Source organism: Zonotrichia leucophrys, chromosome 23, assembly GCF_028769735.1.
Source record: "Zonotrichia leucophrys gambelii isolate GWCS_2022_RI chromosome 23, RI_Zleu_2.0, whole genome shotgun sequence".
NCBI classification, from domain to species: domain Eukaryota; kingdom Metazoa; phylum Chordata; class Aves; order Passeriformes; family Passerellidae; genus Zonotrichia; species Zonotrichia leucophrys.
In genome coordinates this window covers 1,501,894-1,529,603 of record NC_088192.1, presented here as the reverse complement: position 1 = coordinate 1,529,603, position 27,710 = coordinate 1,501,894, and the positions used below count along the sequence as shown (strand labels likewise).

Here is a 27,710-nt window from a genome sequence, read left to right as displayed (position 1 = left end):
GGATGAGAACCCTGTAGGGAGCCGAGCTCCTGTGTGCTCTGTGTGGATACATCAGAGATCCCAGCAGCCCTCTGTGAGAGTCCAGCACCCGCCCCAGTGTCCGTGGCAGGAGTGTCCCCTCGCTCCAGTGTCGTGCAGCATGCCTTGTGTGGCCACCACCACCACCCTCCCCAGCAGACTGGCTGCATTCCATTGGTGCCATCCCAGCTCTGCCAGAGGTGCCCTGGGGGGGTTCCCGAGCCAGAGGTGCCTCATCCATGTCATGTTCTGTGAAGGGTGACACTGGATCTGCCAGCAGGACTGATGCACCCTCTTTTCCCTCTGTTTTTTTCCCATTGGCAGTTCATGGATTTGAGGACTCGTTACACAGCCCTGGTCACTCTGACCACCCAGCACGTGAAGTACATCAGTGACGCTCTGCGGCGCCTGGAGGAGGAGGAGGTGAGGCCATGGGGCACCCCTGGACCTGTCCCCACATCCCCCACATCCCCCACATCCCCTCCATCCCCCACATCCCCTCCATCCCCCACATCCCCTCCATCCCTCACATCCCCTCCATCCCTCACATCCCCTCCATCCCCAAGGATGCTGCTCCGTGCTGAGGGAGCAGCATCTCCCCTTCCTCCCCCTCTGGAGCTCCCTTTTGACGTGGTTGTCTTCCTCCTCCCTGCTCTGTTTGCAGAAAGTGGTGGAGGAGGAGAAGCAGGAGCACGTGGACAAGGTGAAGGAGCTCCTGGGCTGGGCCCTGGGCTTGAAGCAGAGTGTGCAGGGCAGGGCAGCTGCTGCTGGCAGCAGAGAGCTGGGAGACATTGAGAAATCCATCTCAGAGCAGCAGGTAAAGCAGGGCTGACACCAGGCCCTGAGGTTTAACTTCTGCTCTTTTTTGCACAGCTGCATTAAGCTGCTTTCTTTCACTTTTACATTTTTTTTCCAGGCCCTGAATGAGGAGCTGACTGCAAAGAAGGAGCAGGTCTCTGAGGCCATCAAAACCTCCCAAATCTTCCTGGCAAAACACAGCCACAAGTGAGTGTGACCGGGGATGGAACAGGGGCTGGAATGAGATTCCTTAGAGCTGTGGATCCATGGGATCCAGTGCCTGACTCCAGTTAAAAACAATGAGCTGCACGCCACAGTTTTCTTCTTTATTGTCTGCAATGAGATCTGTGAAATGTGCACTCATTTATGCTGTGGGGCAATATTAATCCTCTTTAGCTGAGATGCAGACACGTATATTTGAGGATTTGGTTGTTACAATGCAGGTTGGTTATCCTGGCAGGTTTTAGCTGAGCTGGGCAGGGAGAGGAAGGGACTCATGGTAGATTTGGCCTTTTCCTGTGCTTGGAAGGATGTGATAATTCTGTGGAGCTGGTTTGACCAGCACCCTGAGATGTTTCCCCTTCTCCTTTGCAGGCTCTCCCAACCAGAAAAGGACCAGATTTCTGCTCAGATTGGTGCTCTGAAGGAAACCTACCAGGCTCTCTGCAGCAACTCCACGGAGCAGCTCCAGCAGCTCCAGAGCCAGCTGGCTCAGGAGACAGAGCACAAGGTACTGCTTGAGCTCCATGCTCAGCCCTGTCCACTCCTCAGGCTGTGCAAAAGGTTTCATTTTGTCGTGTTTCTCTGGCCTCTGGCCACTCACAGCCTCTTGCAGGAGCCTTTTCTCCTGTTCATGGCCACCCAAAGCATCTGGTGGTGCCTGGAGGCCAAGCAGGAGCTGTTGTGAGAGTTGTGCTTTGGTTGCCATCAGGGCTCTGCCCCCTGCACGAGGCTCACTCATGCTTGGTGAGCAGGGTGGCAGATGGAATTCTGCCCTGGAAATGTCCCCATGAGGAAATCTGTGTCCTGTGAGCTCACAGGGCTCAGCCCCACTGCAGGAAGGTGGGACTGACGCGGCCTCAGGGTCTGGCCAAGGGTTTTTCTCTTCCTTGTGGAAGGCAATTACATTATCCAGCCCCTCATCTGACCTGGGGGACCTTCAGGACCTGTTCCCTGTGCACATCCACCAGCCCCATCCTTGCAGGGAGGGCTGGGAGCGCATCCTTATTGCCTCTGTTCCAGCTGTCATTCACAGATTTACGTGTGCCTGTTCTCTAAGTGTATATTCATGTGTCAATGGATATTTTTGTGTGTTTGCTTGCTGGCTCCCTGTACCCTGAAGCAACAGCCTGCTCACATCTGGCTGTGAGATGCAGGTTTTGGCTCTCAGGTCTGTGAGTGAAGCCCTGTTCAAGCCACTCATGGGGGAGAAGGTGGCAGAGCTGCTTTTTTTGATATCTTTATGTCCAGCTTTCACCTAAAAATGTAGTGTTTTGCTCCAAACTGGACTTTACAGCACATTCCAGGTGTTTCAGAGCAGGAAATTATTTATTTTATTGCAAGCCCTTTAGCCCTTGTGCTGGCAGCAGAAAGGTGAACAAATAATTTTGTTAAGCCATCACGGATTTGGTGCAGCCTCCCTGTGGAATGGATGTTTTTTTTTTTCCTTTCCCTTTTCCTCCCTTTTGATCAGGAAAATTATTTTAGAGCAAAAGCCTTCTCCAGGGCTTGTCAAGCTGTTTTGGTACAGCATGAAGCTGCTTTGGGGCTGGAACAGTTTTCACTCACAGACTCGATGAAGGCCAGGCAGCAAAACAAGAGATGGCAGTGGGGCTTCACCTCAAATCCCCGTCTGCAAAACCATCCCTGCAGCTCTGCTGCGGAGCTGTTGCTTCACTGTAGAGGGAGCATGAAGAACTCTTTAACATTTGCTTGCTGGAAACATCCAACTGTCAGAAAGAAGTTACAAAAGAACAAAAAAAAAAAAAACAAAAAAAGCAAAGCAGAGCGCGCTAAATTGAGCATGATGTGTCCCTGTATGGTTTGTGTTTCATGTCAACTGTTTTTAAGATTAACTGACATCCTTGCTTACAAGTTTAACTAACCCCCCTGGGATTTAAACAAACAAAAACAAAACACACAGAAGGGAAAGAGGACGGACCTGTGTGTGGGGTTCTTTTTGCAAAACAAAACAGTCGCATGCTGGACGCTAACCCCAAGCTTTACACTGTGTGTGATACGGCTGAACTGCTCCATAAGGCTCTGTCTTTAACTGCTCAAGGCACACCCTGCAAGTCGGTAAGTAAAAGCCTTTTACTCCCCTCCCTCCCATCCATCTCCTTTTTCGATCTTTCTCTTTTGTTTTTCCCCCCTTTTCCCTCTTTCTCTGTCTTTCCACGTCTCTGAGTTTGCACGTCAGGGCCTGGCCGTGGTGGTGGAGAGCTGAGGTTGTCCCAGAAGGTTCCTCCTGTCCCCACAGCAGGGTGTTGGGATGCAAAAGGAGTTCATTCCATAGTCCTGATTCCCTCCTTGTTATCCCCACAAAAATCTTGGGCTGCTTGGGCCAGCCTTATACCCAACCAGTGGCACTGGGAGAAACCCAAACGTCCAAAGAGCCTTTGAACAAAGACACTTTATCACCTAAATTATCACCCTCCCTGTGGGGATAGCAGCAAGAAAAGCCACCACAGCAGCTGGTGTGGTCCCAGTTTGTCCCTGCTCATGCTGGAACCTCCAGCTTGTTCCATTTCTCCCCTGGCCCTGTCTGAGGAGCAGCTTGGAGGTGCTGCAGTGGGGCCGTGGTGGTGCCTGGGGAGCTGTGCTGCTCCTGCCCTGATGCATGGCTGGGAGCTGCTCCATGCCACGGGGCTCTGTGGTGTTCCCCACCCATCCTGGCACTTGGGGTTTGCTTGGGAAGTGCAGGATTCTCAGCATGGCAGGGATCAGCATGGAGGCTGTGCTGGGGAAGGTTCCTCTTTACCCCACAGTGGGTGGTTCTGGGGGGTTTTCTTCCCCAAGAGTGGGATTTGTGTTGTCTTTACTTTTTAAAGGTGGAGTTGTTGAAGGGCTTTGTTGTGCTTGTTGGTCTCCTGCCCTCTTTTCTGTGGAGCATTAGGAATGAGTCTGAGTTTTGGTGCTTGCTGCTTTGCTGCATTGCTGCTGGTGGATATTGGAAGCATCTTGGTGCTGCCCTGGTGATGGACTAGATTGCAAACACTTTAGGACTTTCTAGCCTGTTTGGGGATTTTAATTTTTTTTTGTTTTGTTTTGTTTTGTTTTTTAAGTGAGGCCTCCCTGAAACTCATGCAATGAGTGCTGGAAATGCTGAATTTTGATCTAATTCTTTTCCTTCTCTTTCTTTTCCAGGGCAGCGAAGCCGTGGCAGGAGTGATCGATCTTGGCACGGTAGAAATATTCCCTGTGTTTGGTGCCATGCAGAGAGGTCTGATAGATCAGGACACAGGCCTGGTCCTCCTGGAGGCCCAGGTGATCTCCTCTGACTTAGTTGTCCCAGAGACCAGTGAGAAACTCTCCTTGGAGGAAGCCCTGGCAAGAAACATCATTGATCCCAGGGCGTTCCAGGTGCTGCAGGAACTGAAGGATGCCCTCCAGCAGGTGGAAGAGATCAGATGTGAAGGGAGGCAGCTCCTCCCCGTCGCTGCTGCCATAGAAGAGGGCAGGATCAGTGAGAGCGTTGGGCTGAAGATTCTTGAGGCTGAGCTCCTCACCGGGGGCTTTAAATTCCAGCAGGGCAGAATCAGCATGGAGGCAGCAGTGCAAGAAGGGCTCCTTCCCCCCCAGCTCCACTCCAGGCTCCTGTCTCACCTGGAATGTGGCAAGGATCTGATTGACCCCAACACTGCTGAGAAGATCAGCCTGCCTGAGCTCCTGGACAGGTGCATCACCCACCACGAGACCGGGCTGAGGCTGCTCCCAGTCAGGCAGCTGGCGGGTGGCATGGTGAGCCTGAGGTCAGGCAGGGAGGTCAGCATCTTCCGTGCTCTCCAGGAGGGGCTCATAGACAGGCAGGTGACCACCAGGCTGCTGGAAGCCCAGCTCTTTGCTGGTGGCATTGTGGACCCCAGGACAGGGCACAGGCTGACCGTGGATGAGGCTGTCAGGCACCATTTGATCGAGCAGGATTTGGCCTGCACGCTCCTCATCCGGCAGCTCCAGACCGGTGGGATCGTGGACACCACCACGGGAGAGAGGCTGAGCATGGATGAAGCCCTGAGGAGGGGTTTGGTGGCTCCAAGGACGGCCCTGCTGGTGCTGGAATCCCTGTGGTCCTTCATGGGGCTGCTGTGGCCAGAGACAGGGGAGGTCATCCCCGTTGCAGATGCTTTGGAGCAGGGGATGCTCTCCACGGAGTTGATGGAGGAGGCTCTGAGCAAGAGGCAGCTCCTGCAGGCTGTTTTTATCCCAGAAACCACAGAGGTGGTGTCCTGGCAGAGGGCAGTGGAGCAGGGCATCCTGGACAGGGAGGTGGTGAAGGAGCTGAAAGCAACAGCCATCCCTGATGTCCTGGCCAGCGTGCAGCTCTCTGGAGCTCCAAGCAGGAGCCAGAGCTCCCCTGGAAGGAGCCCCACGGGTCAGGAGAAACCTCTGCAGCTCTCTGGAGCTCCAAGCAGGAGCCAGAGCTCCCCTGGAAGGAGCCCCACGGGTCAGGAGAAACCTCTGCAGCTCTCTGGAGCTCCAAGCAGGAGCCAGAGCTCCCCTGGAAGGAGCCCCACGGGTCAGCAGGAACCTCTGCTGAGGAGTGATGGTGAAAGGCTGATGTTCCACCTGATGACCCACAGCTACATCAACATTCACGATGGCCAGAAGGTGCTCCTGGTGGATGCAGAGTTGAAGAATCTCACTAAAGCTCTCATCCAAAGCCAGGAAAATGGATCCTGTGCACAGGTGTTGGAAGGCTTTGAGGAGGCAGAGGCATCTCTTGAAAGCAAACCTTGCAATGGTTTGGCTTTGCAGCAGCTTGAGCTTCAATTTGCTCCTTCAAAAGGTGAAAGTGAGAAGATCCTACCACCCAAAACTGCTCTGGAGAATGGGGAGGTGGTGGTGGGACCTGAAAGTCTCCTCTTGGAGGATGCAGAGGATTTCCTGCGTGTGGAAGAGCAGGAGCAGATTTCCACTGAGCTGGAGAGCATCAGGAGTGAAACTGATGCTGAATTTGGAAAAGAACAGGTGACTTTTATAACCAGGGATAAACATCAGGTAAAATTATTGATGCCAGAACCTCCCAGTGACCTTGGTAGTGGATTAACCAGAGAAACAGAGGAAATGATGATTGAGACAGAGGAGTCCAAGCCTCCTGCAGCAGATGCCATGGAAGGTCCCGAATATCAGAAGAGGGCATTGGAAAGTGGGGCAGTGGTTGTGAAAAGTGAAATCTGCATAACAATGGGCGTTCCAGAAAGCAGAGACGGGCTGAAAATGGTGGCAGAGAGGTCTCAGGGTGTGAGGGAGCCTGAAGGAGGGGCAGAAGATGTGAGAGATGTGAGAGGGGTTTATTTGCTGAAGGAGGGGACAGTTGAAAATGGTGTGCTGGCAGGAGAGGAGGTTGTGCTGCTCCCTGCACGTGGGGAGGCAGCACCAGCAGAGAGGCAAAGCAAGGAGCTGGAAACTGTGCTGAAGGTGGAGGAAGGAGAGTGGGAAGAAGTTCTGGGTGATGAGGGCGTTGAGGAACCATCCCTGCCACCCCATGAAGAGCGGGAAGCAGAGGACACAGGAGAGCAGGAAGAAGTTTTGGGTGATGAGGGTGTTGAGGAACCATCCCTGCCACCCCATGAGGAGCAGGAAGCAGAGGACACTTTGGAAAAGCTCCTGATGCAGCTCCAAAGTGGTGGCATCACCCACGAGCAGACGGGCAGGACCCTGCTGCTGGATGAGGCCGTGGCCTCTGGGGTGGTGTCCGGCCACACAGCTGTAAAACTCATGGAGAAGATGAAGATGTTCAGTGGCTTCTTTGACCCTCAGGCCTGTGAATCCCTGACCACTGAGGACGTGATTGAAGAAGGTCTGATGGATGAGGAGCTGCTCCAGAAGGTCCTCACGTCTGACAAAGCCATAAGTGGCGTCCTTGACCCGGGCAACAACTTTGTCTACTCCATCAAGGACGCTGCTGCCGTTGGCCTTCTGGACAAGGAGACAGCCATGAGGATCCTGGAAGGGCAGGTGGTCACTGGGGGCATTGTTGACTTGAAACGTGGCAAGAAAGTGTCAGTGACTTTGGCTTCAAATCTGGGCCTCATAGAGCCAACGAGCCAGGCAGAGCTGGTCAAGCTGGAGAAGGCTTCCAAGGGGAAAGGCACTGATGAGGTGACCAGGCAGAAGCTCATTGATTTGCAGGCTGAGACCAGTGGGATTGTGGATCCTGCAAGCAAGCAGCCTTTGACTGTGGCAGAGGCTGTTGAAAAGGGGCTCCTGGAGAAGGAAAAAGCCTTTCAGCTCTTGACCAAGCAGGTTGGTGATGGAGGGATCATCCACCACGTGTCTGGGATGAGGCTGTCGGTGGACAATGCCATGAAGCACGGTTTGATCAGTCCAGACCTGTGCAAGGAGCTCAGGAAAGCTGAAAGCGTGGTCCTGCAGGGCTTTGTGCACCCAGCTACAAAGGAGAAGCTGCCCTTGCCCCAGGCAGTGTCACTGGGGCTCCTCAGCCCAGAATTCCAGAGGAAAGTGCAGGAAATCCAGGCTGAGAGTGGGAGCATCCTCCATCCAGCTTCTGGCCAGCGGCTGGCGCTGAGTGAGGCGGTGCAGGAGGGCCTGGTGCCCCAGCAGGTGGTGGAGAAAGCCCTGTCATCTTCAGCAATGAGAGAAGGCATTGTAGACCCCGAGAGCTGCCAGATCACCCCCTACTCAGAGTTCCTGAAGAAATGCAAAATCGACATCGAATCCGGCCAGCGGTACCTGGAGGTGCATCCCTTGCAGGCCATCAGGGACGAGGCGACAGGGACCAAGCTGCCGTGTGCCCAGGCAGTGAGGCTGGGCAAGGTGGACCCCCTGCCCGCCCTGAGGCTGCTGCAGGCACAGGCAGACGCTGGAGGCGTGGTGGAAGGCTCTGTGAGCAAGAGGCTGTCCCTGAGGGCAGCTGTGGAGCAGGGCGTGCTGGATGAGGCCATGGCCAAAGTCATCGCCAACAACCAGCTCAGGGCTGGGGGAATCGTGGATGCCCCCGGTGGGAAAAGGTTGACTGTGAAGGAAGCTGTTGGGAAAGGATTGATTAGCCAAAAATTAGCTGCTGGTCTTCAAGACGTGCAAATATCCAAGGAGAAGGTTGGCTCTGAGGTGTTCAAAGTGGAAAAAATAGAAAAATTATCTCCAAAAGAGGAAGGTGTCATCCTCCCTGCCAGGTCTGATGGTGCTGAGCCCAAAGCTCATCCTGAAGCTGTGAGCTATGACCCAGCTCAGGCTGTTGGGAAAGGGCTGATTAGCCAAAAATCAGCTGCTGGCCTTCGGGATGTGCAAATGTCCGAGGAGAAAGTTGGTTCTGAGGTGTTCAAAGTGGAAAAAATGCAACTTTTGCAGGAAAAAATAGAAAAATTATCTCCAAAAGAGGAAGGTGTCATCCTCCCTGCCAGGTCTGATGGTGCTGAGCCCAAAGCTCATCCTGAAGCTCTGAGCTATGACACAGCTCAGGCTGTTGGGAAAGGGCTGATAAGCCAAAAATCAGCTGCTGGTCTTCAAGACGTGCAAATATCCAAGGAGAAGGTTGGCTCTGAGGTGTTCAAAGTGGAAAAAATGCAAGTTTTGCAGGAAGAAATAGAAAAATTATCTCCAAAAGAGGAAGGTGTCATCCTCCCTGCCAGGTCTGATGGTGCTGAGCCCAAAGCTGTGAGCTATGACACAGCTCAGGCTGTTGGGAAAGGGCTGATTAGCCAAAAATCAGCTGCTGGCCTTCGGGATGTGCAAATGTCCGAGGAGAAAGTTGGTTCTGAGGTGTTCAAAGCGGAAAAAATGCAGGAAAAAATAGAAAAACTGTCTCCAAAAGAGGAGGTTGTCATCCTCCCTGCCAGGTCTGATGGTGCTGAGCCCAAAGCTCACCCTGAAGCTGTGAGCTATGACACAGCTCAGAGTGCAGCTGCAGCCACTGAGAAATCCCCCAAAGCACGGACAGAAAGGGAATTAAAACCCCAGGAAGCTTCAGAGGGTGCTGTCCATCCCCAAGATGAACATCATCATCATCACCTTCATCACCCCCAGGCAAAGGCTGAGGTGACTCCAGAGCTCCCCTCAGTGTTGGGGACAGTGTCCCTACCTGGAGAGGCAGTGGTGACAGCAGCTGTGGAAAAAGGGATCCCAAAAGGCACCTCCCAAGTGAGAGCAGCCCAGGGCAAGGAATTGAGGGAAGAAATGGATGGAGGGACAGAGAAAGTTGAGAGACAGGGCTTGGAGAAGGGCACAGAGGTGCTTCACAAGGAGGATGATGAGGAGAGGAGGAAGAGGAGAGAGTTTGTAAGTGCAGAGGGAGTTGTGGCAGGTGGAGAAGGTGCAGTGGTGATTTCTGGGCAAGGAGAGGGAGTGACCAGCGTGGTCCAGGAGACACCAGCAGCCCCGAGGGAATCTGTCAGTGTGGGCACAGGGAAGGGAGGGATGGGTCCTGCAGAACCCCCTGAGCTTGGTGTTCCTGTGGGAGATGAGCTTGCAGGGAAAAAAGCTGCCAAACACACAGAAAGAGAAACCCCTCGCATAGAAAGTGCCGTTGGTCAGGAAAAACCAAGCGAAACTGAGCTAAAACCTACCCAGAAAAAGAAAAGCAAGAAGAAGAAAGCGAAGCAGGGCAGCATTCCAGGAGACGGCGCTCAGCCAGAGAAACCTGCAGAGAAGCAGCTCCTTCCTTCCCTGGCTTCCCAAGAAATTCCAAGGAGAAAGGGCGAGGAGCAGCACTTTGTCTCCAGGGTGCCAGAGGCAGAACATGAATCCAGCACCGAGGCTGCTGCTGGGCTGGCACGAGGCACAGCCAAGCACAAGGGTGGAAAAGGGAAGGAAACAATTCCTGGGAAAGACAAAGAAACCCCCAGAGAGGATCAGGTGCTCCCTGAACATGGGGGAGCTCGAGAGGTGGTGGAAGGTGACACCAAGGATGGGCAGGATTCCTTGGTGGCCCTGAAACGTGAGGAAAGGAGCCTGAGTCTGGAGGAAAGGATGGCTCAGGATGACGCCAGGATGGAATCCTTGGTGGTCCTGAAACGTGAGGAAAGGATGGCACAGGATGACACCAGGATGGAAACCACCCAGGATGTGCCCAGCACAGCCACCATGGCACAGGAGCTGCCCCAGGACTTAATTATCACAGAGGAATGCACAGAAATTCAGGAAACCTCCGCAATCCTGGAGCTTGGAGAGGAGGAACAGCACGAGCAAAGAGCTGAGCCCAGAGCAGACCAAGGAGGAGCCCCTGCTCCCCCAAAACCCCAAGAAGAGCCCCCACAGGAGAGGAGCAAGCAGCCAGGCCCAGGTTTGCTCTTACCTGTGATCGTGGAGGGAGAGATGCTGGAAACCTCGAGGGAATCCACGAGGCCGGCCCAGGTCAGTGAATATTTTTTGCTATTTAGGCGATTTTTTTCTGAGCTATTTGTGGATGTTTGGTGCTAAATCTGTCTGAGATCCTCAGCACAGAGGGCAGCTGAAGCAGGAGGAGTGGATGTTGCAGTGGATTTGGCAAAGGAGCTGGTGATGTACAACTGGAAACACTCAGGGCTGAGTTGTGGCTCCTTTTGCTGGAGCATTACTGCTAAATGACTAACAAGTAAAACTCTTTTTTTTTTTTTTTTTGGCACTTTTGCTGCAACACCAAGAGATCTCTTGCCATTTATAAGCTTATGTTGGAAAAAGAACCATGTGTTTTATTTCTCCTGTAGTAAATCTTGTAGATAAGGCTGGCAAGTGGCGAGTCCATGAGCAGGAACGTTATTAACAAATTTCTCCTTTGGGAAAAAAAAAAAAACCCAAAAAAAAAAGAATTTTATATAACACTTTTTGTCTCCTTTTCTGCCTGAGTTTGAAGCTTTGATTTCCTGTCTGATTCTGCAGATCAAGTTCAGCAAGAAGATGTGTCTGGAGCACGACCAGAGGCTGATATCTTATCTCTCCATGCTCCGAGACATCGAGATGAGAATCAAACGTGTGCAGCCAGCAGAGCAGAATTTGGCAGCCCTGCAGGACCTGAGGCAGCAAGCAGAGGTGAGAGAGGCTGGGCCAGGCTTGGCTGGTGTCAGACAGAGCTTTTCCCCCCTCTCCCCAGCTTGCTGGGGAAATAAACCTTTGTCTGAGGTTTAACAGGCTTTTATACCAAACCTCATCCCTCCTGCAACAGCCTGAGCTTGGCTGACAGGAATTTTACAGCCTGGAGAGAGGCAGGAGAGTGCTGGCAGCCTAGCAGGGCTGGAGGGGGGGATGGATTTTTCCAGGCTGAGTGTTTGGAGCTGCCTCTCCAAAAGCCCTGCTGGGCTTTGGCAGCAGGGAGGCGAAGTCACCCTGTGGTGCTGTCTTTTGTCTCAGGCTCTGGGCTCCGAGCTGCAGGAGCTGAGCTTCCCAGTGAATCAGGAGCTGGATGCCGTGCAGAGGATTGTGGCCAACCCCCCTGAAGAGGTCCCTGAGCAGTTACTGAAGGCTTTGGAGAAGGATGCCAAGAACCTCCACAAATCTCTGAGCTCTGCAAGTGAGGTCCTGCAGTCCCGGCTGCAAAACCTTCGTGGGGCAGCGGAAGCTGAAAAGGTAGAGCTGAAAACTCCCCCCCCGCTGCCCCAAAAACTCCCTAAAATTCCTCCTTTAAACCACGAATTTCTGCTTTTTCAGGCTAAAATCCTGGCCCAGCACGAGGCTCTGGAGGGCAGGCTGCAGGAGCTGCTGAGCTGGGTCTGTGGCACCACGGAGTCACTGGATGACAGAGATTTCCAGCAGGCCACCGATGGCAGCAGCTTGAGTCAGTGCCTGCAGCACTACAAGGTAACCATGGCAATGCCCCTAATCCTGCAGCCTGCTGAACTTGCTGCCCTCTGCACAGAGGAGAAGCTTTTAATCCTGCTTCCCTCCCAGGGTTTGCCCTTAGCTTGTGCTGCAGCAGGAGCTGCCGTGTTGGGTGTTCTCTCTAAAGTCATTTATTTCCATAATACACATTATGATATATACACTTATAATTATATATATACATTAAAAGAGAAGCTTTTAATCCTGCTTCCCTCCCAGGGTTTGCCCTTAGCTTGTGCTGCAGCAGGAGCTGCTGTGTTGGGTGTTCTCTCTAAAGTCATTTATTTCCATAACACATTATAATATATACACTTAGATATTATATAAGTGTATAATTACACTTATATAATTATACAATAATATATAATATATAATATATAATATATAATATATAATATATAATATATAATATATAAGTGTATAATATATAATGTATAATATGTAAGTGTATAATATATAATATGTGTGTATAATTATATAAGTGTATATGACTTGTATAATTATACACTTATATATTATATTATACACTTATAGTATGAGTGTATATAACTTGTGTAATTATACACTTATATATTATATAAGTGTATAATTAAAATACATTAAAAGAGAAGCTTTATTTCCAAGCTTGGTAGTGGCTGCTCCATCACACCTGCCCTGGTCTCCATCACCTGTACGAGCAGCCCAGTCTCCTTATGCATTTTGGAATGTATTTCATGTGGCACCTGCAGATGGGAAGCAGTGCAGCACAACCCTGATCATTTTAGGGTCATTTTAGGATCATTTTAGGGTCATTTTGGCTGTTTTTTCTCTCCCATTCAGGAGCTGAAGGAGCCCCTTGCTGACACCAAGGCTGAGCTGGACGCCGCTGCCTTTGACATCCAGCTCCTCATCTCGGAGCACGCGCAGGATTTGACCCCGCAGCAGAGCAGGCAGCTGCTGAGGCTGCTCAATGAGCTGCAGAAAGCCTTCAGGGAGCTGTCAGAGCGTGTGGCAGCACGGCTGGAGGTGCTGCAGCTCTGGCTCCAGCAAGCGGAGCAGAGGGAGCAGGTGAAGGTTGTGAGACATCTCCTCCTCTGCTTGCTGAAGCTCTTCCCAGCCACAGGAACAGCACCTCCAATTTGGGATTTCCCTTGCATGCCACTCCCAGTTCAGGAGTTCTCACTGTCATGAGCTTCCTCTAAAAGGCTTTCTTCTTCCTACCAGGCTTTGCTCCCAAAATGTGGAGCCCTGCTGAGGTCTGGGCAGCAGTTCTGTGCTAGATATGGAATTGTTTGGGGCTGGGTGGAATAAACCCTGTAATCACCCCCAGAATCCCTGTGCAGAAGGGTCACCACAGCCACCCAATGCCCTATTTCCACTGCACACATCAGGCATTGCTGTCCCAGGGAAACAGCTGGCAAGGGCAAAAACAAGCCCTCAGATCTCTGGGCAGCACCCAGCACTGCATGGATCCTCTCATCCAAGACAGGATTAATGTGTTTTTATTATTAACAATTGCTCTCTGTAACTCTTGCCTGTCCTCTCTGGAGTGTGTGTGTGTGTGTATTAACCAGTTTGCTTTGCCTTTTCAGATTGAGCCCATCCTAACCCAGGAAGAACTCGCTTTGCAGCTGAAGAGCTCTTAAGAAGGCTCTTTCAATTTGCTTCTGTTGTTTTCTCTTGTGACTGGGAGAAACAGGCACAGTGTTTGGCACAAGTTTGTACATCACCTTGCTGAAATGCCCAGTGAAAATCTCAGAAACCTTTTGTCCCCCCTGGCAGAGGGGGACAGGGGTGTCACAGGGACTCTCAGGTCACATCATGCTCAATTGCTCAAACAGGCGCTTCTGTGTTGTGCTCTGGCAGCAAAAAGAGGAGCTGGATCAGCCACAGAAACACTTTCCCTCTCCAGGGCTCCCTTTCCAACCCCAAATCATTTTAAAAAATCCCTTATTTGGGGTTGTCTGGGGCTCCACAGTGGCGCTGCCTGCCCCAGGCTGTTATTGCCTCTCACTCAGTGAGTTTCTGCTGCAGTTTAAATGCTTGTAAAGTGGAATGGAAAAGGCACAGAAACTCGTGGCTGAGTTTTGCTGGGAGAGCAGTGCAGCTCCATCTTGCAGCTCAACAGAGAGAAGCCTCCAATGGTGACAAAAGTGCCACCAGCTCGGCAGGGATGTGACACCTGCTGCCGGACAGGGAGCGCCTGGAGATCCGCAAAGTTTTCTGTGCTGCATCCTCCCCTCCAGGAGCTGTAACCTCACCTTGCCTTTCAGCAGCAAGTGAGAGGAGGTGCAGGGCTGGCCCTGACTGTGCCCCCTGTCCCCTTTGCTGTGCCCACAGACGCTGCAGGAGCAGCAGGCAGCCCGGGCACGGAGCCTGGCCGAGCTGAGCCGCTGGCTGGGCCAGGCTGAGGACACCCTGGCAGAGCAGCAGAGAGCAGAGGGGGACCTGCCCGCCCTCCAGCAGAGGCAGAGCGATGTTAAGGTCAGTGATGTTTAAATTTTGGGGGGCAGAGGTGGGGAGGTTTCACTTTAGCAGTGCCCAGAGCCTCGTGAATTCACCCACCCCTGCAGGAGCTGCAGAGGAGCATGCACAGCAGAGCCGCCTCCTTCGCCGGTGTCCTGAAGAGCACAGAGCAGTTCTTGGAGGAGAACAAGGCCAAGCTGGAGCCTGGGGAGCTGGCAGCGCTGCAGCAGGACCTGCAGCGTGCCAAGGAGCAGTACCAGTCCCTGCAGGAGAGGACAGAGGTGGCCCAGAAGGAGCTGGAGAGTGCTGTGAGTGCTGCAGTGCAGCAGGAGACTGAGAAGGTAACGTGCCAGGAGCTGTGGAACCTCCAGGCTTTGTTTGAGGGGGACTGGGAGGTCCTGGGGGCCCATCTGGGTGATGCAGCACAGAGAAATTTGTGGTTCCTTCCTGGGTGTTCCCCGGGTGAGGTTTCCCCCAGATATTTCTGTCATTAAATGCCTTGGGAGCTGCAGCTGCTTGTGGAGGGAATGGGGGAGGAAAAGGTCCCTTACTCTGCCTTTGGGGTGACCCCTGATGGATGAGGATTGCCAATCCCATCCCAGCCCTTTTGGGGTGTATGAGGATGAGAAATTCAATGTAGCAGCGAGGCTGAGATGTTTCACAGCTTTTCTGCACCTTCCAGAGAGCCACAAAGGGTCTGGAGGTGTCTCAGGCATTTGCTGAGGCTGGGAAACTCCTCGGGTTTTTTTTTTTTTTCCCTCTTTCTGCTGATTTTTGTCTCCCTCCCCCGTGCAGCAGTCTGCTGAACATGCAAGAACTGGGTCATTCTTATCTGGAGCCCTTGTGCTTTCAGGTGAAAGCTGCCAAGGAGCTGGAGGAGAACAGCAATAAGATCGATTCCCTCCTGAGCTGGGTGGCATCGCTGGAGCAGAGGGCAGAGCTCCCAGAGTACAGACCACACCCTGCCAGCCCAGGCACAGCAAAAAGCACTGGGGATGCCCCTGATGGCCACACTGTGGGAGCAGGCAGTGCTGCTGAGAGCCTGGATGAGCACTACGAGAGGCTGAAGGTCAGCACTGACACCCTGTCCCACCCAAAGCCTCCTGCCCCGTGCCTGTCCCTGCTGTTAGCTGGGTGTGAAATATGGGATTCTCCATGTGGGAAGCTCAGACAGGCCCTGCAGGAGATGCAGGATGTGTGGTGGGTGTGTGCCCACCCACACAGGGTAGCCAGGGTCCAGCAGGTGCCCATGATGCCCACAGAAGGGCTCACTCTGTACTCCTGTGGCCCAACCTGGGACGCTCCCAGTTTTCCCCACCCTGTTGATGCTTTGTCACAGAATCGTGAAAATAATTGGCTTGGAAAGGATCTAAAAAATCATCCTGATCCACTCCCACCTTCCACTAGACCAGGCTGCTCCCCTCTGCCCTTTAACCCTTCCAGAGCTGGCCCAGCCACAACTGCTGGGTGACGCAGAGGCGAGCAGAGCTTTGCCACAGAATCATGAAAATAATTGGCTTGGAAAGGATCTAAAAAATCATCCTGATCCACTCCCACCTTCCACTAGACCAGGCTGCTCCACTGTGCCCTTTAACCCTTCCAATGCTGGTCCCAATCCCCCTGTTTGTGATCTCCTGGGAGCTCTGTGGGTCTAGGAGGGCTCCCTTGCTCCTTCCCCAGCATCCCTCACGTTCTCCTCTCAATGTTTGGGAGCAACAATGGATGTGCAGAATGCAAGAACTAATTAGAGTGTCTCCTGCTTTCTGAAAGGAAGCAGAAACCACAGCAAATGACATTCCAGCAAAAATGGGGTCAGCTCAGATTAAACTCCCTTCCCATTTATCTTTGGTCTTTAGCATTAAATTTACACCTGCAGAGGCGAGCAGAGCCCCTCAGCACCGAGCTCACCTTTCTCCCTGCACCTTCCAGGCTCAGCACCAGGAGCTGCTGTCCCAGCAGCAGGACATCATCCTGGCCACGCAGGCAGCACAGGCTTTCCTGGACAAGCAGGGGCCCAGCCTGGCTGGGCAGGAGCAGGAGAGGCTGCAGGCACAGCTGGCGCAGCTGCGGGAGCGGTACCCGGCGTCGCTGGCGCGCGCCGAGGCGCAGCTCAAACGGGTGCAGCTCCTCAGGGAGGAGCTCCACAAGTTCCTGCAGGACCACGGGGAGTTCCAGGCCTGGCTGGAGCAGGCAGAGCAGGAGCTGCAGGGCATGTACAAGGGGGACAGCGACCCTGCCTCCCTGAGGCAGCTGCTGCGGCGCCAGGGCAGCTTCGCCGAGGATGTGATCTCCCACAAGGGGGACCTGCGCTTCGTCACCATGTCGGGGGAGAAGTTTCTGGATGGGGATGCTGGGGGTGATGAATCCCAGCTGGTGATGTCCAGGAGTGTGGTCAAGAGCAAGCTGGAGGACGCCACGCAGAGATACACCACGCTGCACTCCAAGGTATGGGAAGGGCTGGGAGCTGGGGGCTCTTTTCCTCCTATGTCCCAGCTGCCAGGACATTTATAGATTCTAGGACAAGGATTGTCTTCTCCAAGGCGTGGGCAACACCCTTGTCTTGCTGTTGGTCTGCGTGTCACCCCTAGTAATTCATTTAGCCTGTGGCAAGATTGATTTTTTTTTTTAATTGCCTTTTCTTTCTTGCTGATTCCTGTGCCTTTTCCCGCGGGCCGCTCAGCATTTACGTGCATCCTTATCACCTCTCCTTGCTCCCTTGCAGTGCTCCAAGCTGGGCTCCCACCTGAACACCTTGCTGGATCACTACCAGCAGTTCCAGGAGGTGGCAGAGTCTCTGAGGACGTGGCTGCAGGAGAGTGAGGCTGCCCTGGGGAAGCTGCTCTCAGAAACGGTTTCCTCAGATCTGGCCGTGCTGCAGAAGCAGCTTGCCAGCACCAAGGTAAATTTGAGGGATTTCCTGAGCAGTGCTGGAGCCTGGATGGGAATTTGGCTGCTCTGAGCAGTCAGCAGCAGGGAGATTTGACCCATTGGGGTTTTTTTGTGCTGGTTGAGGGCAAAGATGCAGGTGTAGCAGGTTCTGTGCTGCAGGTCAGGTGGAGTCAAACTTCTGGGAAAGGTGCTTAGGGGCTGCAGACACTCCAGAGGGACATAGAGAGGGACATTCCTCCCCCATGAGGATGACAAGGCACTGGGACAGCCCAAACCCTCTGATCCAGCTCTGTGTGGGGGTAGATTTTTCCATCATTTCTTAAAAATTCAGTGATGAAGTGCAGAGAATCCCTCAGAGGGTGTAAAAGCTCCATGAGTGTGGCAATCCCGCCTGGGACCCATCTCTGATTTTGGTTTGTCTTGTGTGGAAACAGCAGCTGCAGGGGGACCTGGCTGAGCACCAGGTGCCAGTGGAGAAGCTGCAGAAAGCAGCTCGGACCCTGCTGGACATCCAAGGGGAGCCGGCCCCAGACCACGGCCACATCCAGGAGACAACAGGTACAGAGCAAAGCAGCTGCCAGGGAGAGTGGGAACAAGCCAGAAGGGGCAAAAATAAATCATTTTTTGGGGGGAATTTGGGGGTAATTATGTAGCAGAGCATCCTCAGGGTTTACATGTGGGGAGGGATGTGGCCACTTGTGTTTTGTCCCGTTTCACTGCTGAATTTGGGGACAGGGATTTGTCATCACTGAGAGTTTTGGGGAGCCAAAGGTGACCCTGGCTGCTCTCTGAGCTCTTGGAGCTCTGTGCCACTGAGTGTGCTCTGTGCTGAACCCTGCAGATGCCATCGTGAGCCGCTTCCAGAGCCTCTCCCAGCAGATGTCCGAGCGCTCAGACCTGCTGCAGAAATCCATTGCCCAGTCCCAGAGCGTCCAGGAGAGCCTGGAGAGCCTCCTCCAGTCCGTGGCTGAGATTGAGAAGAGCCTGGAGAAGGATCAGCCAGCTGTGCTCACCTCTGCCTCCATCCAGGACTCGCTTGCCACCAGTGTGGTAAGGCTGGGCTGGCTCCCTCACCCCAAACAGCCCAGAGCAGCCCCTGCACCATGCAGGGGTAACTGAGTGCTGAAAGCACCAAAACAACCCTAAAAAGGAATATGAGCAGAACTATTTTATTTTATTTTATTTTTAATTTAATTTAATTTAATTTAACTTTAATTTTTATTTGAATTTTTATCTTAATTTTAATTTATTTTATTTTATTTTTATCTTTTAATTTTTTAAAATTTTTAAAATTTTATTTTCTTTTATTTTACTTTAATTCTTATTTGAATTTTTACCTTTACTTTTATTTTATTTTTTATTTTTATTTTATTTTATTTTTTTATTTTACTTTAATTTTTGTTTGAATTTTTATCTTTACTTTTATTTTTTATTTATATTTTTTTAAAAATTTATTTTATTTTATTTTATTTTATTTTATTTTATTTTATTTTATTTTATTTTATTTTATTTTATTTTTATACAATCCCTGGATGGTTTGGGTGGGAAGGAACCTTAAGCACCATCTAATTGCAACACCCTGCCATGGGCAGGGACACCTTCCACTGGACCAGCTTGCTCAGGGCCCTGTATAATCTGGCCTTGGATATTTCCAAGGATGGGGCAGCTCCAGCATCTCTGGGCAAACTGTTGAAAGTCTCCTTTTTTCTTTGCTAACAAGATTTCAGACACAGGGAAAAGCAGAGCATGTTGGGCGGGTCAGAAAGGAAAGAAAAACTGGGATACAAAACTATTTTTTCCCAACTCTCGTTGTGTCAAACCACCTGCTGCTGCTCCAGAGGGCTGCCCAGTTAATTCTGCTGAAGAACCCTCCTTAAAAACCCCTCTCTGTCCTGCTGTGCTCCCCACAGAAGCTGAAGCAGGACATTGCCAGGCAGAGGAGCAGCCTGGAGGCCACCAGGGAGATGGTGACGCGCTTCACCGAGGCCGCCGACAGCCCCGCGGCCTCCACGCTGCAGGACAAGCTGGCCCGGGTGACAGAGCACTTTGGGAGGCTGTGCCAGCAGCAGCAGCAGCGGGAGGACACCCTCAAGGGCCTGCTGCCCAAGGTGGAGCAGTACGAGCAGCTGTGGGAGAAGCTGCAGCAGTTCACGGAGAGCAGGACGCGGCTGCTGGCGTCTGGGAATCAACCAGACCACGACATCGCTCACTTCTCCCAGCACATCCAGGTGAGGCCCTGGGGAGGAGTTCTGCCTGCACCAGGGGTCTGAGGAAGGTTCAGGCTGGTCCTGCTCTCTTCATGGAGAGCAGGATGTGAGTTTTGGCATCTGGGAATCAACCAGACCACGACATCGCTCACTTCTCCCAGCACATCCACGTGAGGCCCTGGGGAGGAATTCCACCTGGATCAGGGGTCTGAGGAAGGTTTAGGCTGGCAGGGTTCAGGCTAGTGCTGCTCTCTTCACGGAGAGCAGGTCTGAGGAAGGGTCCAGGCTGGTCCTGCTCTCTTCATGGAGAGCAGGATGTGAGTTTTGGCATCTGGGAATCAACCAGACCACGACATCGCTCACTTCTCCCAGCACATCCAGGTGAGGCCCTGGGGAGGAGTTCCACCTGGATCAGGGGTCTGAGGAAGGTTCAGGCTGGCAGGATCCAGCTGGTGCTGCTCTCTTCACGGAGAGCAGGTCTGACGAAGGGTCCAGGCTGGTCCTGCTCTCTTCACGGAGAGCAGGATGTGAGTTTTGGCATCTGGGAATCAACCAGACCACGACATCGCTCACTTCTCCCAGCACATCCAGGTGAGGCCCTGGGGAGGAGCTCTGCCTGCACCAGGGGTCTGAAAAAGGTCCAGGCTGGCAGGATCCAGCTGTTCCCAGCTGTGGGAAAAGCGGGGTGGTGTTTCCTATGAGCCAGGCTGGTTTTCAGATGGGTCTTTTAGGATCCAGTCCAAACGTAGCAGGATTTTATCAGTTAAAGACTCCATGGGGTTAATACAGCAAAATATCCCTGGGAGGGCAGTGCAGGAGTGCCAGAGACCCTGGAAGTTTCAGAGCCAGAGTTCTTGGAGGTCTTAGAGCCAGAGACCTTGGGGTCTTAGAGCCAGAGGTCTTGGAGGTTCAGAGCCAGAGACCTTGGAGGTTTTGGAGCCAGAGACCTTGGAGGTTTTGGAGCCATCACTCTTGGGAGTGATGGGAGCTCATGGAAGTGGCTCCTGCTCTCTCCTGGTGCTGTTCTTCAGCCCCCTGAGGGCTGGAGTGTTTAATCCTGGAATGGTTTGGCTTGGAAAAGACCTTAAAGATCATCTCATTCCATGGCCTCTCTCAGGGACAGGGACATTTTCCACTAGACCAGGTTGCTCAGTGCTGCTTTGGAGACTTTCAGGGGTGCTGTGGAGCTGTGCAGGATTCCCACAAGTGTCCTGGCACAGGGGGTGCTTCATGCACTCAGAAATGCTGGAAGATGACACAAAACCAAACACCTGTGCTGTGGCAGGGGTTGATTTGGCTTGGTCTAGGGCCCCCTGTCCCAGTCACCAGCATTGGGAAAAGTGGGATTTGCCCCTGCAGCTGCTCCAAGTATTTGCTGAGCTGGAGGAGCAGGTGGCAGCGAGCTGTGCCCAACATTTGGCACTGGTGCCACACAGAGCTCAGCAGGCTGTGGCACTGCCCAGTCCGTCCCCTCTGCTGCTGGGGAACGTGGTCAGCATCCCCCCTTTGCTCTTGGCAGGAGCTGAACTCGGAGATGAGGCAGCACCAGGAGGACCTGGCCACCCTGGAGCACCTGGCCGAGGAGCTGAGCTCCTGTGGCTTCACCCCCAGCTCCTCCCAGCAGCAGGAGAAGCTGCAGAGCCTGAAGAAAGATTTCCTGCAGCTCCAAAAGGTGGCAAAGGACAGGTGAGTCCCAAGGAGGGGAGCCTGGGGGTGGCCTCATGGTCCAAGCAAGGCCCTCCCTGTGGAGATCTCCTTTCCAAGGAGGGGGGACATGAGCCAGCTCTTCCTGCCGCCCTCCTCCCACGCCAGGATCCTGAGGCAGCTCTGCTCCAGCTGACGCTTTAAAAAAAGCCTTGGCTGGGGGCGTTGTGAAAAATTCCTGGTGCTGCTGCGGGAGCAGGAGCTCTGCATTTCCTCAGCTCCAGCCCTGGGCGTCCTGCTGGCTGCTGGGAGGATGGGGAGCAGCCTGGAGTGCCCTGAAATGGGGATAAAAGGGAGCGGGAGCAGGGTGAGAGCAGCAGCATCCACACCTCTCTGTATCTCCAAAATCCTTGTGGGATGCAGGGTAGGTGGTGGGGAAAAGGAGATGAAACTCCCAAAAATCCCCAGAAATTCAGGGCTGTGCACACAGCAAGGATGAACCAGAGGGGCTCATGACCCCCATCCAGGGGCTGCCTTGTTCCCCAGGATGGGCTGGATGGATGGAGCTGTGGGATGCAGGGAAGGTGGTGGGGAAAATGACATGAAACTCTCAATAATCCCCAGAAATTCAGGGCTGCTGTGGCCAGCAAGGATGAGCCAGAGGGGCCTGAGACTGCCTTGTTCCCCCAGGATGGGCTGGATGGATGGAGCTGTGTCCAAGGAGGAGCAGCACAGTCTGGGCTCCTCAGGGATTCAGGGGCCTGAATGAGCCCTGTCTTCCCAAAAATGTCACTTTTCCCAGGACAAAGAGCCTGGGCAGGCTGGCAGGGATGGTCCTGTGGCTGTTGGCACCACTGGAGTGCCCAAAAGTGCCACCAGGCAGGATTTGAGGGGGTCAGCAGCAGCGAGGGGCTGGCACTGGGTGCACCCCATTTAGTGCTGTTCCCTGGCAACATCTGATAATAATAATAATAATAATTAAAAAGGGCTCCTGGGGACACAGCCGTGCCACATTCAGGAGGGGGTAATTACAAGGCAGAGCACGAGCTCTGACTCTCCAAAACCTTTTCACTCCCAGAGAAAAGGATGCCTCATCCTGCCAGGAGCAACTGGATGAGTTTCGGAACCTGGTCGGCGCCGTCAGGAAGTGGCTGAGGGAGACTGAAGGCAAAATTCCACCTGCTGAGACCTCCCTGGGCACCCAGGAGCTGCAGCAGCGCAGGCAGCAGATCCAGGTGGGAGCCTTGAAATCCTTGGGAAAGCCTTGAAATGCTGGGGTGTGAAATAAATCCCAGGAAGGAGAGGCTTGCTGGTGGTCTCAGCGTGCATCCCGTGCAGAGCAGGGAGCAGTGGGAGATTCCTTGGGTTTGCTGTCACTCCCTGTGCCTGCTGTGGGCAGGATTTAGGAGTGGGAGACCTGAACATGCTGTTTTTTCTGTGTTTCCCATGGTGGATGTGGAAGGTGGCCTCCTGTCACCCGAGCCCCCGCTGTGCTCCAGCAGAGAGAGGGATGTGATAAATCAGGGATGTGATAAATGCTGGGCTTTGACTCAGCTCTGCTGAATCACCCACAGCCCTCACACCCCACAGCACCCAGGGCAGCGAGGGGGAGGAGGGATGTCCCCAGAATGGTGGGAGGGAGAAGGTTTCATTCAGCAGACCCATTAGTTGGGAAAAGCTTTTTTTGCTGTTTGATTCCCCCCCTCCTGGTAAAAATAGATTTATCACAGCCACTTCCCCCAGTGCAGCCATGAGCTGCTGGTGTCCCCACAGAGGGGACAGGGGGCTGTGGCCAGACAAGTGTGGCCTCCAACCCCAAACTTGGCTTTTGAGCAGGATCTCCTGGAGGAATGGAAGGGGAAGGGCCCCCAGGTGGAGGAGATTGGCCGCAGAGGGACCCTCCTGGAGAACCTGATCGTGGAGATCACGGCCCCCAACACCCCTCCCAAGGCAGGTGAGTGGTGGCCAGCGCTCCTGAGGACATCTCTGCTGTCAGCCTGCCTCCTCCAAGCCTGCCTCCAGCAAAAAATGAGATTATTTCCTCCTTTTAACCAAATCCAGAGGGCCTGTGGTGATCTGAGTATGGTGAGGCTCAGCCCAGTGGTTGAGTCACTGCCACTCATTGCTTCAATGCATCATCCTAACTTGGCTTAATTAACTGTAGCCTAATGAATTGCCCTGTGTTTGCTGTGGGCACACACATCACTCTCTGGTAGAGCTGGGGAGCTCATGGAAGTGGCTCCTGCTCTCTCCTGGTGATGTTCTTCAGCCTCCTGAGGGCTGGAGTGTTTTAATCAACCTCCAGCGTTTGGGTTTCATATCTGGATGACATTTGGGGGCTGTGATAGTCAGATGTGATTTACTGGTCTCCCTTTTGGCTTCAAGTCTGTGAAGCAATGAGATTATGTCTGGTTCGTTTGGAAACCAGCTCGAAGATGTCTTCCAGCTTGTGAGAACAAGTCCCTGGACTCTCATCACTGATGGGTATTTATGGGAATTTATGGTCTGGATTTGTTTGTCAGGATTAAGTTCATGAGCAGTTCTCAGGGAAACCATCAGGAGAAGTGGGGAGAGGCTTGAGGGTGACCAAAGGTGCAGCCCCTTATGTCCATGAAAGGTTTAAAATACGTGGTTAGAAAAGAGAGACCTGCCTGAAAATGTGAATCTGCCTTTGGTTGTGACATCTGGTGTCCAAAGAAGGGACACTGGTGCATCTCTGGGCAAACGACAGCATGAACACAGGGCTGCTTTGAATAATTTCATCCCATAAAAAAGGAGGATGTGGAGGAATTAATCCCTTCAGGGAAGGCATTCAGCAGTTTTATTGGGTGTAAGTCACAAAATCATGCTCAGGGTGGCAGCTTCCCAGGCGAGGCAAGATGCCTGTGGTCCCCCAGCCCATGCAGGAGCCACATTATCCCTGCTCTCATGTTGGGATGCTGGGAGAGCAGAGCTGCCCAGCTCCAGAAGCTCCAGAAAGGCAGGAACAGCTCCAGGAAAATGAGGGGAACAGGAGGAGAGATGAAGGGATTCCAAACCAAATTAATGCCCCGTGCTGGGCAGGTGGACGATGGAGATGCCACGTCAGTGCTTGGTGGTCCCTGTCATGCAGCAGCCATTCCTCAATTGCTGCCTGCACCCCTGACACTTCTGTCTTGTCCCTCTTGTCCCTCTTGTCCCTGTCCCCTCTGCCCAGGTGCCCCTCTGCCCACTGCAGGAGGCTCAGGAGGCAGCGTGAACGGATACCACACCTGCAAAGGTGAGCTCGCTGTCAACACCACCCTGTCCCTTTTTCATCCTTGCATTTCCATTCCCTGGCAATGCCAACCTCAGTGTGGCACTGCCAGCCCCCCCAGCAGAAGGGAAATGAGCTTGGCAAAGGGTTGGGAATTTTTTAGCTGCTGCACTGGAGGTCGGGCTGAAGGACGGAGAGGAGCAGCCCTGGGGAGTGACAGCACCCTGACACCTCGTCAGGTGGTGTTAGGAGCTGATAAATGGCAGATCATTCGAAGGCCTGCAATTAAATTTATTGGTTCTGTGGGATTATAACGGCATCCAACCCTCCAGTTTGAAGAGCAATTTTAATTATTGCCCGTTATCTGCTGTTAGTTCTGCGGTTCAGCGAGATAATAGGTGCATAAAAATGGCTTCATATCTTGCTGCCAAATTATTTAACCTTGTGTTAGCAGCGGCTTTATGAAAAGGGGGCTCAGCTTGCATCAAGCTCACCGACAGAGAGCTTTGTTTGTAAACTGTCAAAGGGCATAAGGGGGGACAAGTGGAAAATCCCCCGTGGCAGGAGAGGTGAGGATGATGCGACGTCGCTCCGCCGGCAGAACGTGGCTTCTTTACTCCTCATCTCAGCTCTCTGTGGCTGCCTGGGGCTGGCTTAGAACCTGATAGTGTGAGGGGGAGGATGGTGGGCAGTGCTGCTGACCCCGGGCTGGTTTTTTGGGTGCAGACCTGACGGAGATCCAGTGCGACGTGTCGGACGTGAGCCGGCGGTACCAGGCGCTGGGTGCAGCCCTGCAGGAGCGCCTGCAGCAGCTCTCAGCCATGCTGGACAGCATGCAGCAGGTGCAGGAGGAGGCCAGCTCCATGCTCAAGTGGCTGGAGTCCAAGGAAAGGATGCTGTCCGAGCTGGACGCCTCCTCCTCGCCCACCAAGACGGAGACGATGAGAGCGCAGGCTGAGCACAACAAGGTGATGGCTCTTCACGACTTTCTGGGGTCATAAAATCACAAAATAGCCCTTAAAGATCGTCCAGTTCCACACCCCTCTGCTGTGCATCTCCCAGAGGATCCCAGAGATTGGGCTTTATTGCACAGAATTAGCCACAAGCCACAAATTAGCACAATTTGCCCTGAGTTAAAGAAGGGCATTCCCAGACACAGCCTCAAGCCGCACCAAGGGAAATTTAGGTTGGATATCAGCAAAAAGTTTCTACAGAAATGGGGATAAAGTTCTGGAATGGCTGCCCAGGGAGGTGGTGGAGTCACCATCACCATCCCTGGATGTGTTTAAAAAAGCCTGGATGTGGCACTGGGTGCCGAGGTTCAGTTGAGATGTCAGGACTGGGTTGGACTCAATGATCTTGAAGGTCATTTCCAACCTGGTCATTCTGTGAATTCTGTGAATTCCAGGCAGATTCGTGGAGCATCAACCCAGAGTTCTCCTTTGCTTTTAGACGTGTTGATGTCAGGCTGAGGGGAAAAAGAGATGATTTGGAGCCCTTGCTGCTGAGTCACTCCAGTTTCTCCTGGAAAGCAGCCTTTCTCTGCCCTTGCTGCCAAGTTAGGTCACAATAGTGCTAAAAAATTGATTTAACTGAAGAGCAAAGAGCAGAAATCATCCAGCTCCAGCTTGTAGGTGCTGCTTCGTTCCTGCTCATTGATTCTCCTGCCCTGTGCCTGAGGAAGTTCAAATCATTCTTTTCCAGGCATTTCTGGCTGAGTTGGAACAGAATTCTGGGAAGATCCAGAAGGTGAAGGAAGCACTTTCTGGCTTGCTGGAGAAATATCCAGATTCCCCAGAAGCAGCGAACTGGAAGAAGATGCAGGAAGACCTGAGTAAGTGCCTGAAGCATTAATGAGGCTTCTGTCACCAAACATCACGTTAGAGGAGGTTCAGGAGTGAGGGGCAACCCCAAAGTCACGCTAGAGCAGAGTCACTTCTAATTAAAATTCAGTAAACAGCAAACCTATCTCTGAGCTGTCTGGTGTGGAAGGTGTTCCTGAGATGAGCCCTGTCGTGATTAATGGGATCTCTGTGATGGATGTGGATTTTAAAGGATTGCCTCCTTAAATTGCTCCTTAAAAAAAAAAAAAAAGGTAGTGGGGGGGAATGTGTTAGCAGCACAGGTTGATTGTTTTGATTAAAAGCTTCACTGCTTGATATAAAATTCCAGTCATTAGTGAGGCTACCCTGGGTAATTAAGTGTTGACTAAACAAGGCTGTGTGTTCAAAAAGAAGCCCAGAGATTCCTTCTTTTGAAGTAGCAGGGATGTGTTGGCTCCATCCAGGAGTTCTGAGTGAGGATGGGTACACGCAAGAGTATATTCATTTATCAGGGATGTGGGATGGCTCACCCAAGGTCATGGCAGCAGTGACTAGAGCACAGAAATCCTGCTTGCAAGGTTTTCTCCTAAGAGCTTCCAGGAGCTCCTAGCAGAAAGCCACTGGATTTGGGTGATGGCTTAGATGGAACATGGATAGAGTTTTATTGGAAAACAGAGATTTCCCATGGAGAAAACCACAGGGAGGGGAAAAACAACCTTGGTGATGGAGGGATGGGCTGGCCAGGAGCTTGGCCACGGCCAACAGAGGTGCTGCTTCAGATTGCAGGTGGGAGAGGGCCAGCCAGGCCACGGCTGCACGGCAGCAGAAGCTGGAGGAGTCAGCGACCCAGCTGGCCACGTTCCAGGCCACTGAGGCCCAGCTGAGGCCCTGGCTGATGGAGAAGGAGCTGATGATGAGCGTGCTGGGCCCCCTCTCCATCGACCCCAACATGCTGAACGCTCAGAAGCAGCAGGTGCAGGTGAGAAGGGGTTGTGACTTCGTGGTGGGCTCAGGATGGAGGAGAACATCTCACCCAGGAGGGAGCTGGAAGGTTGTGCTGGTCCTGTGAATACTCTGAGTGCTCAGAGACCTCATGGCTCCTTTTCCAAGTCCTCCAAACCTCACTGAGCCCAAAGGTTGTGTTGGTCTTGTGGATACTTTGAGGTGCAGTGAGTGCTCAGAGACCTCATGGCTCCTTTTCCAAGTCCTCCAAACCCTGCTGAGCCCAAAGGTTGTGCTGGTCTTGTGAGCATTCTGAGTGCTCAGAGATCTCATGGCTCCTCTTCCAAGTCCTCCAAACCCTGCTGAGCCCAAAGGTTGTGCTGGTCTGTGAGCATTCTGAGTGCTCACAGATCTCATGGCTTCTTTCCCAAGTCCTCCAAACCCCTCTGAGCCCAAACTGCTGTGAGTAACTTGAAAAGGGAGCAGTGCTGAGCTCCCTTCCTGCGCTGGATTGACTCAGCAGTGAATCACTTGGCCCCTCTTGGAGAGTGAGATTGCTTTAAACAAGGCCTGTGCTGACGCTCTGCAGGACTTGCTGATGCTGCCCCTCTGCCTGCCAGCCTGGCCCTTCCATTCCTCCTGCTCCCAAATCCTAACATGGCTCTAACCAGCCACGTCATGGAGCAAAAAAAAAAAACCCCAGTGGAGATAATTAGATTTTCATCTCATCTAAGTGGT

The 27,710-nt window shown here is 52.8% G+C and overlaps 1 protein-coding gene across 15 annotated transcripts in view; it reads left to right on the top strand.

The window, feature by feature from the left end:
* The window catches only part of MACF1 (microtubule actin crosslinking factor 1), a 155,106-nt gene that overhangs the window by 69,833 nt on the left and 57,563 nt on the right, over positions 1-27,710 (top strand). For 12 of the 15 annotated variants that reach the window (XM_064731792.1, XM_064731793.1, XM_064731784.1 and 9 more), the window contains 24 exons: positions 343-441; positions 683-835; positions 935-1,023; positions 1,411-1,546; positions 4,183-10,347; positions 10,852-11,001; positions 11,320-11,535; positions 11,617-11,766; positions 12,607-12,840; positions 14,107-14,250; positions 14,340-14,573; positions 15,086-15,301; positions 16,162-16,677; positions 16,955-17,131; positions 17,556-17,679; positions 17,963-18,171; positions 19,032-19,349; positions 20,848-21,014; positions 22,051-22,207; positions 22,809-22,926; positions 24,169-24,231; positions 24,934-25,175; positions 25,912-26,041; positions 26,810-27,009. In XM_064731792.1, coding sequence (XP_064587862.1) covers positions 343-441; positions 683-835; positions 935-1,023; positions 1,411-1,546; positions 4,183-10,347; positions 10,852-11,001; positions 11,320-11,535; positions 11,617-11,766; positions 12,607-12,840; positions 14,107-14,250; positions 14,340-14,573; positions 15,086-15,301; positions 16,162-16,677; positions 16,955-17,131; positions 17,556-17,679; positions 17,963-18,171; positions 19,032-19,349; positions 20,848-21,014; positions 22,051-22,207; positions 22,809-22,926; positions 24,169-24,231; positions 24,934-25,175; positions 25,912-26,041; positions 26,810-27,009 — 10,407 coding nt within the window. The remainder of the gene's footprint in view (positions 1-342; positions 442-682; positions 836-934; positions 1,024-1,410; positions 1,547-4,182; positions 10,348-10,851; positions 11,002-11,319; positions 11,536-11,616; positions 11,767-12,606; positions 12,841-14,106; positions 14,251-14,339; positions 14,574-15,085; positions 15,302-16,161; positions 16,678-16,954; positions 17,132-17,555; positions 17,680-17,962; positions 18,172-19,031; positions 19,350-20,847; positions 21,015-22,050; positions 22,208-22,808; positions 22,927-24,168; positions 24,232-24,933; positions 25,176-25,911; positions 26,042-26,809; positions 27,010-27,710) is intronic. The other 3 variants (XM_064731791.1, XM_064731790.1, XM_064731779.1) reach the window with 2 other exon arrangements.